Raw genomic sequence first — 18,998 nt, 5'->3', positions numbered from 1 at the left:
CCTCAGGGGCAGAAGCCGCATCCCCCACTTCCCAGAGTCTCAGGGCACCGAACAGCGAACAGTAGTCCTTAGTCACCCCAAGAGCAGCTGTTAACTCCCTGCCGACCTCTGGTTCTCTTGCCTTCTTAGTCTGCAGTGGTGGTGAGAGGCTTGTTAGAGCCCCAGCTGCTCCTGCTACCAAGACAGCACCAAATCCACGCTAAGCTCAGGGGGATGCTCTGGCACTCGTGTTCCCACACCCCCTGCTACCCCTCGCAGGAGCTGGGCAGCCTCTTCAAGTGTCCCGCCCATAGCCCTGCCTTTCTTACATTTGTACTTGTTCCAAGCAGTGTTTCTCACTGCTGAGTGACAGACACATGGTTCCTGGGACAGGAGACAGCCTCACCTGCCCATATTGTCTGCCATATCCTGTCCTATGGCCCACCAAGATCACACACACATTCTATTTATATTTCAAAAGCTAGTCACCCATGTTTCCATGACCATCGTGCCTGTGATATGGTAGAGGGTAAAATGCCTGCTGGCCTTGGATAGTAGGATATCTTTCTGGTGTTGTCTTCTTCTTCTTCTTCTTCTTCTTCTTCTTCTTCTTCTTCTTCTTCTTCTTCTTCTCCTCCTCCTCCTCCTCCTCCTCCTCCTCCTCCTCCTCCTCCTTCTCCTCCTCCTCCTTCTCTTTCTCTTCTTCCTCTTCTTCCTCCTCTTTTTCCCCTTCTTCCTCCTCCTCCCCCCTCCTCTTCTTCCTCTTCCTCCTCCTTTTTCCCATTTTCCTCTTCTTCTTCCTCCTCCCCTTCTCCTCTTTGCCCTCCTCTTCTTCCCCCTCTTCCCCCTCTTCCTCCTCCTCTTGAGATACCGTATCTGGTTGGTTCGGGGAGGAAGACCAGAAAACTCACTTCAGAACTTCAGAAGCTTAAAAATGAAAGCTTTGTTTTCTGAGCACGGGGTGAGGCTGGGATCATACAATATTTAAAGGATGGGAACACAAATGGGGTGGGGGTGGGGGAAGCTTTAGTGTTATCCAATTGCATTTGACATTTCAGGTTAAGCAAGGGAGTACCCGTTGGGAGACTGGGCTGAATCCAGGACACCTGGCTTCAAGGTCCTTAGTTCAGCATGTGCAGCCAGGTCCCCTCCTGGACTCTGGGTGTAACAAGGGAGCAGACAATATGTAGTCAACTAGCATCATAACAGGCAATCGTTATATATTTTAATAGCGTATATACCTTGGTTTGGGTAGCAGTAATTTCTATATTCTTTACCCGTTAACAGACAATTAAGAAAATATTGGAGAAGTAGGATAGGTTTTCGTTCCTAGGCCTGAGAACATGAACTTGTTTTACCCTGCCAGTAAGATGGGGCAGTTGTCTCTGAGATGGGTGGATTCAGACAAGTGTCTCTGTCTCTGAGATGTCTGGATTCAGACACCTGTTTACAACAGAAGTTGTTCTGCTATAGGAAAGTCCCCCGCTGCCCTAGGGCCTGGGACCTTGTATTTAGTTCAGTACTTAGAATAAGTTCCTTTTGCTTGATCCCAACATTTCTCTGTGTATCCATGATGGTCCTGGAACTCTGTAGACCAGGCTGGCCTTGAACTTACAAAGATCTGCCTTCCTCTGCCTCCTGAGTGCTGGAATTAAAGGTGTGTGCCACCACCAGCTGGTTCCTGTGTGTCTTAGTTTGTTTTCTGTTGCTGTACCAAACATCACATCCAAATTAACTAGGGTAACAAAGGGTTATCTTATCTAACACCAACATCTGTATTAGTCAGGGTTCTCTAGAGTCACAGAATATATGGGCAGTCTCTATATAGTAAGGGAATTTGTTGGTGACTTACAGTCTGTAGTCCAACTCCCCAACAATGGTCAGCAGCAGCTGTGAATGGAAGTCCAAGGATCTAGCAGTTGCTCAGTCCCACAAGGCCAGCAAGCGAAGAAGAGAGGACTCAGGGCAGGAACTGAAGCAGAGATCATGGAGGAGTGCTGCTTACTGGTTTGCTCCCAGGCTTGGCTGCCTTTCTCACACAGCCCAGAACAGCCTCTCTGAGGGTAGTACTACCACCAGGGGACTGGGTCCTCCACCATCAATTAGCAATCAAGAAAATGCCCCACAGACATGTCTACAGGTCAAGCTGATGAAAACAATTCCTCAGTTGAAGTTCCCTCTTCCCAGGTGTATCAAATTATCAACCAAGATTAGCCATCACATCCTGGTTCACCCAAGGATGGTGCCTAAAAGGTGCGTGTTTTCAGGGGCTCATCGGATGCTCATGGCCCAATCTTCTCCCGCCCCTCCAACATGTGACAGTGGCAATCACCCGGGGCACTACCTTCTCTGGCTGCTGGGTTCTAACTCTGCTGTGAGAGTTATAGCCCAGGGCAGTGGGAAGGCTGATCTGCTCTGACTGGGAAGTTTTTCCCTCCTCAGCAGCTGACCCTGTTCTATCTTGCTTTCCTCCCAGTGCATACAGCAGGACACAGAGGATCTCCTGCCTGCTTCTCTAACCAACACACTCTGGTCTGGATCTCACAACAGCCATGACACCTAGAAGCTGTCTCAAACAGCTCCCTACTTCACGCTGTAGCCCACACCCACTCTTCCTGCTCACATACCGTGAGGTCCTGTGGTTCCTCAGTCCAGCTCAAGGTCCCACACAGGGGACTGGTCAATGGAGAAGTGGTTCCTAACCCATACCCCTTCTTTATCCAGGAGCCCCCCTCACTGGCTCTTCCGGAGCGCCCTTCCCCTGACCCCTCCTCTGACCCCCTCCCCCTGATCCTCAGCACCCGTGGGTGAGAGTGATGTAATCAGTGGGCAGCTGCCAGCTGTATGCCCTGGCTCACCTGGGTACCTTACGTTCCCGGAGCTCTGCCCAGCCTGATGCCTCTGCTCGCCGATCCTGTTCCTTTTCTTCCCGCCATACTGGATATGCAGGTGTTTAGGGACTGGCAGACACTGCGTGGGGCATCTGGAATAAACACCCAGTTGTCTGGTCAGCTGCAACTACTCCTCTAGTTGCACCCAGATGCAGCTTCGGTGCAGGCTGAAAGGTCACATGCTGTGCTGGGACCCAAGGCACAGACCTAGAATCAGCAGAGTGAAGGAACCCCGTGGGGGGTTCCTGTCTGTCTAGGTTGCCTCCTGATGTCTAATGTACTCCTCCCAAATTTGGCTTCAAGTATCCTTCCTCTGTTCATGATGCTACGTGCCACCGAGATGCTGACTTGCTCCAACTAACAAGGCTCTGCAGTCCGTCTGTCTGCAGCAATGGTACACGCAGCCTATGCTCACAGTGGAGCCTTGAGGTCCTTGTCTCTAAAGCAGCCAGCAGGTTACAGGTCATGGCTGACACTGCCTAGGGAGACTGATGCTCTGCCCCACCCTACAGACTCTCCCTTGACTCTCTTCCCCTCTTCCTCCCCAGGGATGGTGACCCCAGGAGAACAGCACAGGCCAGGAGGGAGCCCTGGGAGACATCAAAGGCCAAGAGGGGGCCTCCATTTGGTAGCCCTGAGGAAGTTCCAGGCAGCAAAGGCCAAGCCCCCATTTGAGAACTGACAGAATTGGTCTGGATTGAGTTCAGGTTAAGAAAAGTCTCAGGACAGAAGGCTCACAGTGAGCCACAGAGTGTGCCAGGAGCTGAAGGCACCAACAAAACAAAACAAAACAAAACCCAGCTCTTCCCATCAGGCCAGGCTCCAGGTGGGAATCAGCTAGGGTCCCCCCAATATCCTGTCAGGGACACAGTGTGGGGAACATGTTTAGTGTGGAGAAGAAGCACCCAGCCTACACTGCAGGCAGCGAAAAGCCTCACCGCTAGGAAGAGTTCAGACAAGAACAGAGCTTTATATGCTAACACAGGTGCCCACCAATCAATTATGTCAGAGAGACACACCTGGAAAGAGGAATTGCTTTCATCAGCTTGACCTGCAGACATGTCTGTGGTGCATTTCCTTGATTGCTAATTGATGGCGGAGGACCCAGTCCCCTGGGTAGTACTACCCTCAGGGAGGCTGTTCTGGGCTGTGTAAGAAAGGCAGCCAAGCCTGGGGGCAAGCCAGTAAGCAGCACTCCTCCATGATCTCTGCTTCAGAGAGCAGGGGCATATCAGAGATAACACGACCCTCCATGATGATAAAGGCAGGTCAGTCTCATCAAGATACAGCAATCCTTAGCACGCTAGAAGGACGCACACGTGCGTAACAGTGTCGAGCCACGAGGCAACGCGGACAGAACCAGATGGAGAAGCAGATACGCCCACGATTATAGCCAAAACTTCGGGGCCTCTCCAGCAGAAAGGAAGTCGGTAAGGGCAGTGCTGAGATCAGCAACGCCACTGGCCGTAAGGGACAGCTCTGTGCTCTGGAGTCGCAGAGCGTGCGGGTTTTCCTTCAGCTCTCAAGGAACATCCATCGGTACAGACCACGTTCTGGACCGTGAACACCCCCAACTTAAAGGAATGGAGATCGTACATCTCTATTCCTTATCCTCAGATGACCACAATGGACTTAATTCCATAGCTGGAAAACCCCCAAACACTTGCAGATTAAACAACACACTTATAAATAACGCATAGGTCAAAGAATCTGGTGAGAATTTTTAAAACATTTCGAAAGAAGTGAAAACGAAAATAGAACTTAAGGACAATTGTGGGATGCGGGGGCAAATGGGATGGGGGAGGGGTGTCTGTCCTGACTGTGGTGGGGGAGGGGATGTCTGACTGGGGTGTGCAGATCAGAGGAAACTGAACCTAAGAGGATGCCTCAGGACACCAGATAAAGGAGAGTAAATTAAATCTAAAATGAGAGAAGGAAGGAAGGAAGGGAGGGAGGGAGGGAGAGAAGAAGGGAAGGAAGGAAGGAGGGAGGGAGGGAAAACGAAATCTATAAAGCCTGAAGCTGGTTCTCTGGAAAGATCAATGCCACCATTCAGTTTCTAGACAAGCTAAGAGCAGTATCAGGAAGAGGATTGGGGTCACCATGGATTGTGAATGCTGCATCCACAAATGGCATAAAATAGTGAAAATGGACCAACCTCTTGAAAGATACAACCTGCAAAACTGACACAGAAGAGACAAGACTACAAAGGTTCTATCTATCTATCTATCTATCTATCTATCTTTTTCATTCATCTGTCTGAGTATATACCTATCTAGGTGTCCACTAATCCATTCACCCATTTGTGTATGTGTGCATATATGTATGTATCTAACATCCATCTATCTATGTGAGTATCTATCCATCTGTCTGTCCGTCTGTCCATCCAGCCATCCAGCCATCTATCTAGGTATCTATGTATCTGTCTATGAAATTGAAATTACTATCAACCTTCCAAACTGAAAGACCCAGCCCCCAGGGCCCAGAGGCTCACTGGTCAGTGCCACACTTATGGAGGGCATTATGCAATTTTCTACTATCTCTTTTTGGAAGACAAAAGCAGAAGGAATGTGCCCTCGCTCATCTGCGAGGCCTGTGTTTCCCTCATAGCAAAACCAGACAGACATACGGAAAGCAGAAACCGCAGCTCACCGACTCTCACGGAGAGAAGGCAAATGCAAGCCAACAGTGTAGGAAAGGAAGCACACATGACCAAAGGAGACTGTCCGGAAGGAAGACTGCTCCAATGCCAGGAATCTGGGGTCTATCATCCACAGCAGAGGGTAAAGAAGAAAATCAGAGCGATATGAGTGTTACGATAAAAAAACATGCAGTGGGGATGTACTTTTAGCGGACACATGCCAAGGTGTTCCCCTGACAACTTATGCCATGCAACAGACCTGGTGCAAAAGAGGTTTTTTGGGGGAAGGGAGGAGAGTGGGGACCTGTGGGGGTGGCGAGAGGCACACAAGTGGACATGCGGACCGTCAGACAGAGGGGGAGGAGAAGGGAGGTGGGGAGAGCTGGGTAGTCCTTTTATCAGCAGCAAACACCTGGTGCACCCGCAGCGGGAGGCGTGGCAGGTGATGACGTAAGCGGTTGCTAGGTCCCAGAGAGCAGGCCTGCGGACTTGCCTGTACACTAACAATGAGTACTACAGGGGACTTTCCTTAACTCAGTAAAGACATCTGAAGACCACAGACAGCTAATATCGCTTAATGGTGAGAAACTAGGCAGCAGTGTTCTAGCCAGTGAGATAAGACAAGAAAAGGGAAAAAGATAGATGGGGAACTCTTTTTGTAGATGAAATGCTTGTCTTTGTAGAAAACCAACACACACACACACACCCACATACACACACACCCACACACACACCCCTCCTGGAACTAATAAGCACCATAGGAAAGTTACAGAATATAAAGTCAATTGTTTTCCTCTAGGCCAACAACAAGGAGCTGGAATTCAAAGTTTAAAACACAGCAACACTGACTCCACCTACAGAATGAGACAGATATAAATCTAACAAAATATGTACAAGATTCATGAAAAAAAAAAAAACAACTCCACATAATTCTGGTGGAAAAAAACAAAACCCAAACTCTAAGGAAATTGAGTTAATCCACGCTTAAGGTCACAAAGGCAGTGGTGGCTGTGTTGTCAAGGTGAGGATCCTGCTGACACATCTGTGAACTTGGCACCACCCCAGCTGGAACCCCGGAGGTTATTTTACAACTAACTCTTCTGAGGTGTGTACTGAAACATCTTACAGTGTTGCCAAAGAAGGAAACCGAAACTGGAGGAGCAACAGGACCTGAGGTAGAGACTTGCCTCAAGTCTAGTTGAAACAGTGGAGCTGTGACTGCCACCGACTGGGAGACCCTGGTAAATGCCAGCTGACTGTGACAATGGGCTGGAGGCAGCGCAGGGAGGCAGAGGAGATTTTTCCAAAAGTTTGTGGATAGCTACATAAGTTACTTCATTTTGTTTCTCGATATAACACTGTGACACTCTTTGAACACTTTTCTTTCATTAATTTACTTTCCATCAGGAATGAAGCCGGATTCCCTCTCCTCTCAGTCCCACCCTCACAACGCCTTCCCCGTTTGTCCCTCCCCTTATAAGAAAGTTTATTTTGGCTCATCAGTCCAGAGGGGAAGGCAGGACAGTAGGCAGCCAGAGCAGGAGACTGGCTGGTCTCTGCATCCACACTCAGAAGGTGGAGAAAACAGGAAATGGGCTGAGGCTGAGGCTGAGGAAATGGGCTTTGATCCCTCAAAGCGGGATGGACTTCCCCCTGCAAGGTGGCCTCTTCTAAAGGTTCTATTATCTCCCCTAAACACCAACAACAGCTAGGGACAAAATACCTGAGACTACGGGCAACATAAATCATTTAAACTACCAACTACGGGGTTGGAGAGATGGCTCTGCAGGTTAGGAGAACAGGCTGCTCTTCCAGAAGACCCAGGACTCAATTCCCAGCACCCACATGGCAGTTCACAACTGTCTGCTACTCCAGTTCCAGGGGATCTAACTCCCTCACACAGACATACATGGAGGTAAAACACTAATGCACATAAAATAATAAATACATACATAAAATAAATAAAAAATAATAAGCCCCACCATATACATGAAAACAAAGAAAAAAAAAAAACAAGAATATAACCGGGGTTTGTCACCATTTACATTAGCTCAAATAGGATCACAAACCTAAATATAAAATGCAAAACTTGGAAAGCCCCAGTTAATCACAGAAGATGAAAACTAGATTTTTTTTTTTTTTTTGAGACAGTCTCTTATAGTCCAGACTGGCCTCCAGCTCGCTATGCAGCAGGGCATGACCTGTAATTTCTGATTTTTTTTTTTATTTCCAAGACAGGAAATCAAATTAAAATTTATTATTTTATGTAGCCCTGGCTGTCCTGGAACTCACTCTGTAGACCAGGCTGGCCTTGAAATCCGCCTGCCTCTGCCTCCCAAGTGCTGGAATTTAAGGCACGCACCACCACTGCCTGGCGATTGATTCTCTTGATTGCCTCTGAGTGCTGGGATTTCAGGTACACAACCTGGCCATTCCTGCGGGGTGGAAGCTTTGGCCTTATCAACAATACAAACCCTCAGGATTCCGCCCCTGAGGGAGGGGCTTCCCGAGGACTCCACCCAGGACCCTTTCCATTTGAGTCCAGTTACCACCCTCTCTTGACTACGGACCCATCACTCACACTTCAACTCGAGGTTGGCAAAGCTCTTTTTGAAGTCCACATATGAGCGTTGATGAATGATTGATCGGACTGTACAAAAACTAGCAAATGTGGCTTCCTCCTCCAGGTGTTTATAGCCGGAGATTGCCCGCCCACAGAGATCTCCTGCTGAGGCTAGCTAACCCTGCCCGTTCCTAATAGACGTGATGAGGTATCAGGCTGCTGTAGACGCCCTCTATCAAAGTGTGCACACCCACACTGGGCCCGGACTTTCCTCTATGTGCGTCTGTCCTTTCTTCCTTCATCACCCCTAATCAGGGTTCCAGGGCTGAGCTGCAAGGGTCCCGAAAGGAGTAGAGGGAGAGAGGAAGAGGCGGGTGCTCCACTGGGAACTAACTTAGCACACCTCCATCTTGAGACTTGCTGGCTTAGACGGAGCTGCCTGTGAAGTGGACCTGGAAGGCAGGGGCATTGAGGGTCCCAGGAGAGTTTCTGAAGGCCGTAAGGTGTAGGGTGTAGGCAGCCGGCAGCTCAGCAGTCCCTTGGCCTCGGTCAGCTCTGGGAACGTGCAGAAGGCTCCAAGGCTGGTCTGCTGCGCCCCCTGGTGGTGGTAGCTAAAACTACAGCCTTGCTAACGGGCCGTGTGGACTTGTCTCTGGCTATGTGGGCACACCCCCACCCTGGCTTGCTTCTTCTCGGGTTGGTCTCTGACCTCCCTGTCCATGTGCCCGCTCACACCCCCAGGCTCTCTGCCAACAAGCCCATACTAGATCTACGAGGGCAGGGATCATGGTCTTGCCAAGGCCCGTGCGTGGCACAGTGGGGACTCAACCATTTCCAGCAGTCAACAGCTAACCTCTTGCACCAGGCCCCGCTGAGGGCTTTCCAACCGCCCCAAAACAAGAGTCCAGCATGGTTCCATCTGGCCTCAACTAAGTGCGCCTGCGGTCTCCGTAGCCTGTCAAGTTGGGGCGGTCCAGGCCAACACCACGGGGATGTGATTTACACTGGTGACTCTCTGGGCAAGGGCAGTGTGCTGGTCACACTTGGTCACCTCTGGGAAGCTAGGGGAGATGTTCACGGTGCAGCACTGGCAGCTCACAGTACTGACCTTCCCCTTGAGGTCACTCCTGGGTTCACTTCCCTCTCAGCTTCCTGTGGCATGAGGCAGACCTGAGAAAGGTCAAAATCCAGGCAGCGGCCATTCCTAAACCTGGGTTCCGCTCGGGCACCTTACACTCCTGCAACCTCTAAGCACACCCAGGCCACCTGGGAGGGCCTGAAGCGGGCACGGTTCTAGGGGTACCATCACCCTGTGGGGTGCTTGGAGGCCAGTGTGCTCTTTTCTGCCTGGCTAGCTCGGCACGGCAAGTGAGTGAGCGGCTTCTGGTCTGCCAGGGAAGGATGTGGCTTTGTGATGAGGTGGATGCTTCCTCCCCAGAAGTAAACCGGAGCACGCCTGCCCACCAGACCCCTGAGGAGAAGGGGGCAGGATAAACAGCCCACGGGTGCTGCTTACCAAACGAAGAATTTCTAAGTCTCTCGCCAAAGAAAAGGCACAAGTCGGGCATCAAAAATCAGCCAGAGGGGAGAGGTGACTGACCTCTCGGCAGGTGGATGGGGAAGGTTGTGCTGTCAGATCTGACAGAGCCACACACATCACAGGGCAGGAGCTGTCCCCTGGATGGCCTTGGGAGGATTAGAGCAGGCGCTTTGTGTATTGGGTGGGATGGGGTGGGGCTGTGCTGCCTCTACAGTTCACTGTGGAAACTCACTGAGGTTGGACGCACACACGAGGCTTCAATAGGTCCACTGCTGAGCGAAGGGCAAGCCTGGCTTTCCTCCCTTAGTTAGGAGCGAGCTCTTCAGGTTCTCCAGAAGTAGGGTTATCTGGCCAGCAGTTCAGGTACCATGTGTGCATGCTATACACGCATGCTCTGTCCTGGTAAGAGGCCCAGAGCCCCTGGAGAAACCAGTCTTTAAAAGCAGCAAGAGGCATTTTCTTTACGGCTTGTAGGCCAGTTTCTGTACTGTGGTGTCCGTATGTGTGTGTGTGTGTGTGTGTGTGTGTGTGTGTGTGTGTGCACACGTTGGGAGATCTAGCTATGGAGGCTTCCTGCCTGGCCTAATCCTGTGTGTGCCCAGCATCTGCCATAACTGAGCTAAAGGAGCCCAGTGTTGTAGTAGTCACTGCCAGCAAGGCCGAGGCACCCTCAGGCTCCCTGGCCCTCCAGGAGAGAACGCACTGGGACAGAGGAGGGTGTGCACAGACCTGTGGGACCACCAGGCACTGCTGTCTTCTACTGTCCTTCTTTACCCAGGTTACAATCTCACAGCCTGGGGCAACTTCCCAGACCCAACCAGCAGGCCCTTCCAGGGGCCCACAGTTGGTGATTCCCCCTTCCTGAAAACTCATCGACACCTCATGCTATGGGGTACCAGTCACTAGTTTCACAAGGCCTGAGACATGGCTGAAAGCAGTTCCCATCGTGGAAAAGAGTTTATTCCGTGGCTACAGGGACCTACTACAGAATTCCCCTGGCTTTAGTTAGCGGTGTTTACTCTGGATCAGAGAGCTTTTCTTTATCCATAAACAAGGCACCTCTGATTATCAGACATTTAGAACCTAAACTGCTTTCTTCTTTCAAAGCTTTAGTACCCCAATCCATCAGACCTAGGTTCGTAGACCATGAGTCCATCAACCAGGCTTTGCAAAAGGTGCTCAGACCTCCCAACGGGGACACACAGTGAGGCAAGCCCCTGGACGAAGCTCCTGCTGCTACTCCGGGCCGTGGAGGGTCTCTGAGCTTCCTGCTGGTAGAAGTGCAGGCCTGACAAACGGGCAAAGCTCATCCTTCAGGCAGAAAGTGTCTATGCTTCTAGTAGAAAAGCAGCTCCCATGTCCTGGCTGAGCAGAGCACACACAGGCTGAGCACGCCACAGCAGCGGAGGCCAAGTGTGGTCCAGGGCGTTACTTTCCCGTGAGTTCCAGCACCTTCTTCACCATGGCCCCAATCCCATCATGGATGTGGTGGAGTGCGGTCTCACACATGAAGGCTGGGGTGGTGACCACCTTGTTTTTCTGGTCGACATGAGCTTCGTGAGTAGATGTTAGGGAAAATCTAGCACTAGGCAGGACCACGGGCACCGCACAGGAGGAGCCCTGCCCACCCACCCTCAGTCCTGCAGGTCCTCTGCTGCACGAGGGAGGGGAGGACTCAGTGTGACTGAGAGGAAGGACTGAGTAGTCACACCGACAGGTCTGCACCCACTGTAAGAGGAGCTAGCTTCTGACTCACAGGTTCTCATCAGGAGGAAGAAACTGTGATCTGGGGGTGGAACAGGGTCTGATGACGGCCTGCATGCTAGCCCCACATGGGAGTGTAGAACTCACTCTAGGCGGCTCCAGCTGTGGAAACTGAGGGCCACTAGAGCCAGGAGCCCCGCCCACCACCCCACGCTGCTCTAGTTCCATCCTACGGTCACTACCCCTAGCCTGTACTCCTCACAGGCTGATTCAGGGCTGACAGGTCTAAGGGGTGCAGGCACACAGATTGTCCTCAGGAGTGAGAAGCCCGCCTGTGGCATGCCAAGCTAGCCACGCCCCATGACACCGGCTGGCCCTGTCCTCCTGCCCAGGGGTTCCCTTGAAGACCAGCAAATATGACTGCTGAAGGGCTGGCTGCCTGCCACGATACCCTAGGTGACCAAATGACCTCATTAGGTAAGCCTACAGTGCTACCTGATACCAAAGACGCCGCCCAGCTGCCAGAAAGGATATGGTCACACCCTTCACACAGTGCTTGGCACCCAGGGCTTTGATGGCTTCCGCGGTTCCAGCATAAGGCCACTTGCCACCCTCCTCTTGCTCGTGGCCCACGGTGACCTCCACACCTTTGATCACTTTGGCTGCGAGGACAGGAGCGATGCAGCATAACCTGAAACATCAGAGGAGTTGTGTGAGCACAGCGCACACTGAGAAGGAGGACTGCGTGTGTGAGCACAGTGCACACACTGAGAGGGAGGACTCAGTGTGACTGAAAGGGAGAACTGAGTGTGAGCACAGCGCACCCTGAGAGGGAAGACTGAGTGTGTGAGCACAGTGCACACACTGAGAGGGAGGACTGAGTGTGTGAGCACAGTGCACACACTGAGAGGGAGGACTGAGAATTGTCCAGTCCCCAGACAGTAAGGTTCGGGAGTCTTGCCTCAGGCATGACACTGGGCAGTCAGGCATCAGGACTTGAGCTGCTCTGGGCAGAGATAGCTATGGAGAAGGTGAGGGACCAGGGAAGCCAAATTCTACACTGCCACCTGGCTGGCCACTGCTTAGACCAATGGTTCTCAACCTGTGTCCCGCGTCCTCGGGGGTGTGTGCTGAACAACCCTTTCACAGAAAGTCACAATTCAGATTTCTTCCATGTCAGATCTTAAAAGTAGCAAAGTTACAGTTCTGCGGTAGCAGGGAAGTAATCTTATGATTCGGGGTCAGCACAACACGAGGGACTGTCTGAGAGGCACGGCACGGGGAAGGGTGGGACCCGCTGCTCTAGAGTGTCCGGCACAAGTCATCCGGAGTGCAAGAAAGAGCCTGCGTGACCCCCAACCTGTACCACACCCTCAGACGGGAGCTGCCCTGCTTCGGCATGGTGGCACGGGTGACAATCCCAGCACTCAGGACGTGGACGGATCTCTGTGAGTTCAAGGCCAGCCTGGTCTGTATAGCAAGTACCAGGCCAGTCAAAGCTACACAGGAAGACTAAAAAACAACAGAAAAGAGTGAGCTGCCCGTCACCCAGGAGGTGGGCAGCTGTGCCCACTGTTCCAGCTCCGAGCCACTGGCTGGCCTCACAGGGCTGCCCCACCTTGGGGCCAATCCCGCCCCACTGCAGCCATCACACACACACACACACACACACACGCTCCCAAGCCGCCAGTCTTCACAGGCCGCCGCTGGTCTTACTGGGCTCCAGCGCGGTGCCGCTGCCACACTAAGAGCAGGCAGAGTGCGTCGGGAGCTCGCACAGACTTCTGCCACCCTCTTGAACCCGGCGCGGCACCTACCCAATGGGCTTCCTGGCCCCGTGGAACTCCTTCAGGACCCGCTCTACCTCCTTGTTAACCTTGCAGTCCTTCCCGTCCACGGCGAACGTGCTCCTGCCACGAGAGGAGAGGCTGTACTCATCAGTGTCCCCACAATCTGAGTGGCCCACCACACACCAGAGCTGCCCACGGTGTGGCCACCGGTCAGGCGGACAGCCTGCTATCGCGCTGAATGCATAATGGCTTATCTAGCTTCTCATTCTCCAGTCCGTCAGCAGCGGGGAGGCAAGGGGACGGTGGGCAGTCTGGGACTGCACTCTGCCTTCAGAGTCCAGGGGCAGCAAAACAAAAACAAGACCAGAACCAGGGGCCACTCCTCTGTTCTTGGACATCATTTGAAAGGCTCAGTGCAGCAGTGTAGGGGAATACCAGAACAGGGAAGTGGGAGGGGTAGATGGGGGAACAGGGGGAGGGAAGAGGGCTTATGGGACTTTCGGGGAGTGGGGAGCCAGAAAAGGGGAAATCATTTGAGATGTAAATAAAGAATATATCGAATAAAAAAAATGTATTTTTAGTAGGGCACTTAAAAAAAAACAAAAAACAAGACCTCAAAAAGAGGGTTCTGGAAAAAGAAACACAGTTAGCTTCAGAGCAGCAGCCATTAGCACACTGACGGTGGCAAATGAGTGTCTGCCTTGTCTCCCTCCTCTTCCAGGGAGTGTGAAGGCCACCAGGGCAGTCCAGGCGGACATCACCTACCCCTAGAGAATGCCTTTCTGCGGGAATGCAGCCCTCCTTCCTGTGCTGCGGCCTGCAGGTAGGTCTGGCACGGAGGGACCAGGTTCACCACCGGGCGCTGACTTCTGTCAACCAGACTTGCCAAATCCTTTCACCCTTTAATCGATCTCTCTGTCTCTGTCTCCCCCTCTCTCTCTTTCTCTGACACTGTTAAAACCAAGCACCAAGCAAGTCACCTGAGCCACCAGAGCGGTAAGCAGTATGGCTCGGAGCACCTGGACACCATGTGGAGTCCACGCCACGGCCAGACAGTTCTCAAGCCAGCTGCACACCACAGGTAAGAACATCAGGCAAAGCAAGAGCACAGTGCCAGCCAGCAGTGATGACCGCGGCCACACGCTGGGGCTTCTCTAGAAGACACACAAGGCCAGCCGCAGTGCCTGGGACAACCTACCGGCTTCCCACTGGAACCCACCGACACTACTCACCCACCCCACCCCACCCCACCCCGACGCATGCACGCACGAAACCCATCACCTGCCAGGCCCCAGGCTCATAAGCCAGCCATCCACTGCCTTGTCCCTGCTGAACCTCAGCCACCCTTCCCTGCATGTGTACACTAAGGCTCAGACACCAGCTGCCACATGCGCTGCTACCGTTCAGTGACAGCAGCCACCACCAATGAGGACGATGGTCTCACGGGTTCAACAGCAGCCCATGAACGAGGACCTGCCATTCTTCTGAAAAGGTCACAAAGAACGAAGATGGCGGCTTCCCCACAGGGCTCAGTGGGCTCAGACACAGGAGCAGAAGCTCACACACTCCTTAAATGCCAGAGACTCGACCCCGAGGACCTCTCAGACCCCTGACCTGAGCCCAGCTCCTAAGTGAACAAGGCAGCCGTGCAGGCAGATGTGGCTTCCGCCAGGCAGGAGCTGACAGGCGGAAGTGACAAGCACGGCTTAGCCTTCCAGGTTAACAGGCATCCCAATAGAAGGGAGAATCCGGCGACACCATGCCCTGCCATGCCGTTATGAGGATGGGCCGCACACGACTCCGTTAGGGCTGGCACTGCCGGCTGCGCTAGTTTCAGGATGGGGAGTGGGTGGGTGCTACCAAAGGGGCTGGAGGTGTGCAGAATCTGAGAAGAGACATTTTGATGGCACTGCAAACTAGTCAGAGGGTTCAGACCAAGAAAGGCAGATTGGTGACACTTCAGAGCAGGAAGCCCCATGTCTCTCTCTTCGGCAAGCAGGACACTCGGTGGAATGCCTTGGGGATGCCGCAGAGCCTGCTCAAGGCTCTCCCTCCACAAGCAGCTGGGTGAGCGCCTCTCAGGCAGGGTCCTGCTGAGGACGGTACCACGAAGACTTCCATGAATAGTCAAGAAAGAACCGACAGGAGCTGTGTTGGCACGCAGTTGTGAGAGGGCCTTCTACCTATAGCTCCACTGCTGTGAAGCAGAGACAATGTGACCAAAGTGACCTGGGTAAGAAGGCATTTCATGGATTCAGGGGAACAGTCCATGGCGGGAAGCATGGCAGCGGGCGGGCAGGCAGGCAGGCAGGCAGGCATGCACGGCAGTGGGGCAGGAGCTGAGAGCTTACATCTGATCCACAAGTTGGAGGGAGGGGTGGAGAGGGAAGGAGGGAGGGACACACACACACAGACACACACACACTGAGACTGACTGGACCTAATGTTCACTTCTGAAACCTCAAGGCCCACCCCCAGTGACACACCTCCTCCAATGATGCCACACCTCCTAATCCTTCCAAAACTGTTCCACCAACCAAGGACCAAGCATTGGAACATCTGAGCCTATGGGGGCCATTCTCCCTCCTCACAGCCGCACAGAGTAACAGCAGCTCTGTGTGAGAGCTGATACTTGCAAGGACAAGCAGGTAGAGTTTGCTGGGACCTGAGTCCAGCACGGAGGTCAGAACACCAGGCCCACCCGGCCCACCCAGCCCACCCAGCCAGCTTCCAGGCACTGGGAGGCTCAGAGGAGGAAGCAAAGACCACCCTGCTGATCTTGCTAAAGTGTCCCCAGCCCACCCCTTGTAAAAGAGCAGGTGTTACATGTGGTCTAAACCCTTACTCTTGGACACGCACAGGTTTTTGGCAGCTCCAAAGCCTCCAGGGAAAATGGCAGCATCATGGTTAGCGGCACTGAGCTGAGCCAGGTTGGTGATCTTGCCTCGGGCAATCCTTGCCGACTCTGTCAAAACGTTCCTGGAAAGAGCAGACAACACAAGAAGGATCAACATGTAAACAGGGCGATGCTGCGGGCTCACCCTGATACTGGCTCATGGCTTCAGGTGAGCATGCTATTGTGTGGAGACTGAGGGCTTCCCAGTTAGCACACTGGGGCCACACCTGGAGATAGTGACAGCATTCTAGTGTCCTACAAGTACAACTGGCATTGCAGGCTGGGGTCAGCAGGAACTGGAGGCCCACAATAGGCAGAATCCAGGACTCCACACCAGGGAGGGGTTGCCTTGGAATCCACTTTTCAGGATGCCTGAAGCCACCTGAACATTAGCTATACGATGCAACCTCATAAGGGATTGTACAACAGCAGGAAGGGGACAGATTAAGGGACCAGGGTTCTGGACAGAGAAGGAAATCCTCAAAGACAGCCTTGGCAGTGAAACTGCAGTTTCCCTCTCTTACCTTTCCAGTCTTAGCCCCCACCCTGCAACCAGGCCTCAGATAAGACATGTAGTTGTGCTGGGTATAGAGTCATATGCCTTTGATCCCAACAATTTGGAGGCAGAGACAAATGAATCTCTATGAATTCAAGGCCAGCCTGGTCTATATAGATAGTGAGTTCCAGGCCTTTTAGGGACAAACAGATTTTGTCTCAAAAAAAAAACAAAACAAAAAAGCCCTGATGCAGTGTGGTGATGCCTTTTATCCTAGCACTTGGGAGGCAGAGGCAGGTGGAACTCTGAGTTCGATGCTAGTCTGGTCTACAGAGTGAGTTCCAGGACAGTCTTTCTTTTTTGTTTGTTTTTTTTTTTTTGAGACAGGGTTTCTCCGTGTAGCCCTGGCTGTCCTGTACTCACTCCGTAGACCAGGCTGGCCTCGAACTCAGAAATCCGGCTGCCTCTGCCTCCTAAGTGCTGGGATTACCGGCGTACGCCACCACCGCCCGGCTTTTTTACGTTGTTTTTTAAAGATTTATTTATTATTACATGTAAGTACACTGTAGCTGTCTTCAGACACACCAGAAGAGGGCGTCAGATCTCATTATGGATGGTTGTGAGCTACCATGTGGTTGCTGGGATTTGAACTCAGGATCTCTGGAAGAGCAGTCAGTGCTCTTAACCACTGAGCCGTCTCTCCTGCCCTGAGGGATATACATCCTTGATCACATAATCAGGAAGGCTACAGTATAGGAGCTGCACATGGGAACAGGGCTCTTGCAAGGTCCTTTACCCATACCTGCTTTCCCTCTCCAAGGGCTCCCCCTTGGTGTGGTCGATCACGTGCATCTGAGGGACATCAGGAGCAAAGATCTGGACCTCAGCCCCGCCTCGGCTCAGGTGCACCAGGATCCTATGTGGAGAAAATCCACAAAGACATCATTTCCAAATGTGTCCTCCAGCCTCAAGATGATTTCACAAGTGGACTTTCACTAAGTGCTGGGAATCCCTAGTTTATAGGACACCTTGTTGCTTTTACGAAGCCACGGCTCCTACCACTTACAGACCTCTGCAAGGTGAGCGTGCAACCACAACAGGCAGGCAGGTATCCTTTTACTGACTGATGGGCAGTGATGGTTCTTGACTCCGCAGGCATTCTGCCTTCACCCAGGGCCCGGGTGGCATCTTTTATGCCTTGGCTGTGCTAATTTGGGCTTTGGACTTATCATGATGTGAACCCATTGCATTTGGTTACGCGCTGGCCATTTCTGCCTTTTAAACCAAGGGAGTGTTTACAGTACTCTGAGGACTTACGCTGAGGCCTCATGGATCTCGGTTCCGTCATAGACTCCGCAGCCCGACAGCACCTGCACGAAGAGAGGCACTGACAGGGTCGAGAGAACCCAACTCGACATTACCAAGGGAAGGGGGAGGCTGAACCCTACAAGGGCCGACCTTGGGCGGGCATTGGTCGACCCCAGGCTGCGGGGATCGTGCAAAGAGAGGCACTTGGCCTGCGAATCTGGCCTGCACTCACCAACGCCACCCTGGCCCCGGTTCGCGGTGCAGAGCTGTGAAGGGCTGCGCGCTGAGAAGGAACCCGGTGGCATCCTGCGAGCGGCAGGAGCGCAGAAGCCAGCCTCGGAGCCACCAGAACCCTGACGGCAGCCATCGCGAAGGGCAAGACAGCTACAGCAGTATCAGGAGAGCATGCGCAGTAGGGCAGAATCGCTCCTGGCCAATGGAGGAGCGCGCAGCACACAGCTCTCTGAGGGCCGGTGGGTGGGGCCGCGCCTGCGCAGTGACTGACGGCGCGAGGGACACCCCCCGCCCCCGCACCTTTTTCCAGTAGACTAGTGGGAGGGCGGGGCCTCAAATCCCAGACCACGCCCCTCTCACCTAGGAGACCGGTAGGCTGGACTGTACCTGCCCAATGACCGGAGGCGTTGGGACACGCCTCTATTCGGTTTTGAGAGGGCAAGCTTGCAAGTATGCCAGGTTAGGTGGCACGGCCCGGTCTGCCTAGTTAGTGTTTGAAGGGCGCTCATCTTGGTGTAGGCCACCCCTGCAGATTACCTACTGCAGCTCCAGTCTATGCAATGACTAAAAAATGATTTTAAATAATGGGGTCACAGCAAGCGCAATCATAGCTGCTCCTGCTGGTGTGTTCTGGATTCCTCTGTGACTTCCTCACAGGCTACAGTTCTGCCATTCACAGCTCAGTGGGAGAGCTGAACACAGTGCTTTCCATTTCCCATTTTGAATCAATATGGTGGCTCTAGTTACAGACGGGGGCGGGGGGGGGGGGGGGTAATGACCGGGTAGCTTCCAAAGTTTAACTGCCATTCCCCAGCCCCTGTGAAAGATGTCAAAGGTGGCCTGGCTTCTCTAATCAGCTGCACATTTAGGAGACACATGATTGAAGGAAGTGTGGGGTACACAGTTTATGTAAAGCCAAGGAGCATATGGAAGCAGGTTTGGTGGCACAAGGCTAC

At 52.7% G+C, this 18,998-nt stretch overlaps 1 protein-coding gene and 1 long non-coding RNA gene across 2 annotated transcripts; both read right to left on the bottom strand.

Annotated features, from left to right (window-relative positions):
• Nucleotides 1-758: 758 nt before the first annotated feature.
• LOC127669972 (uncharacterized) lies at nucleotides 759-2,950 on the bottom strand. Its single transcript, XR_007974448.1, has 3 exons — nucleotides 2,838-2,950; nucleotides 1,832-1,951; nucleotides 759-1,137 (listed from the first exon to the last, which is right to left on the bottom strand). It is a non-coding gene; the product is annotated as an uncharacterized LOC127669972 (long non-coding RNA).
• Nucleotides 2,951-10,543: 7,593 nt separating this feature from the next.
• On the bottom strand, nucleotides 10,544-18,219 carry Gatd3 (glutamine amidotransferase class 1 domain containing 3). The gene is made up of 6 exons (XM_052164258.1): nucleotides 18,041-18,219; nucleotides 17,818-17,870; nucleotides 17,303-17,416; nucleotides 15,968-16,087; nucleotides 13,136-13,228; nucleotides 10,544-12,009 (listed from the first exon to the last, which is right to left on the bottom strand). The coding sequence occupies exons 1-6, from the start codon at nucleotides 18,173-18,175 to the stop codon at nucleotides 11,802-11,804; spliced, it is 723 nt and encodes a 240-aa protein (XP_052020218.1). The 5' UTR covers nucleotides 18,176-18,219; the 3' UTR covers nucleotides 10,544-11,801.
• Between the last annotated feature and the right edge of the window lie 779 nt (nucleotides 18,220-18,998).

Source organism: Apodemus sylvaticus, chromosome 19, assembly GCF_947179515.1.
Source record: "Apodemus sylvaticus chromosome 19, mApoSyl1.1, whole genome shotgun sequence".
Taxonomy (NCBI): domain Eukaryota; kingdom Metazoa; phylum Chordata; class Mammalia; order Rodentia; family Muridae; genus Apodemus; species Apodemus sylvaticus.
This window is presented reverse-complemented; position numbering and strand designations above follow the sequence as displayed.

Coding starts and splice junctions, on each gene's coding strand:
- Gatd3 (XM_052164258.1), bottom strand. CDS start 18,175: ATGGCTGCCGTCAGGGTTCTGGTGGCTCCGAGGCTGGCTTCTGCGCTC. Junction 17,417..17,817: donor GAGATCCATGAGGCCTCAGC/GTAAGTCCTCAG, acceptor TTCTCCACATAG/GATCCTGGTGCACCTGAGCC. Junction 16,088..17,302: donor CCCTTGGAGAGGGAAAGCAG/GTATGGGTAAAG, acceptor TGCTCTTTCCAG/GAACGTTTTGACAGAGTCGG.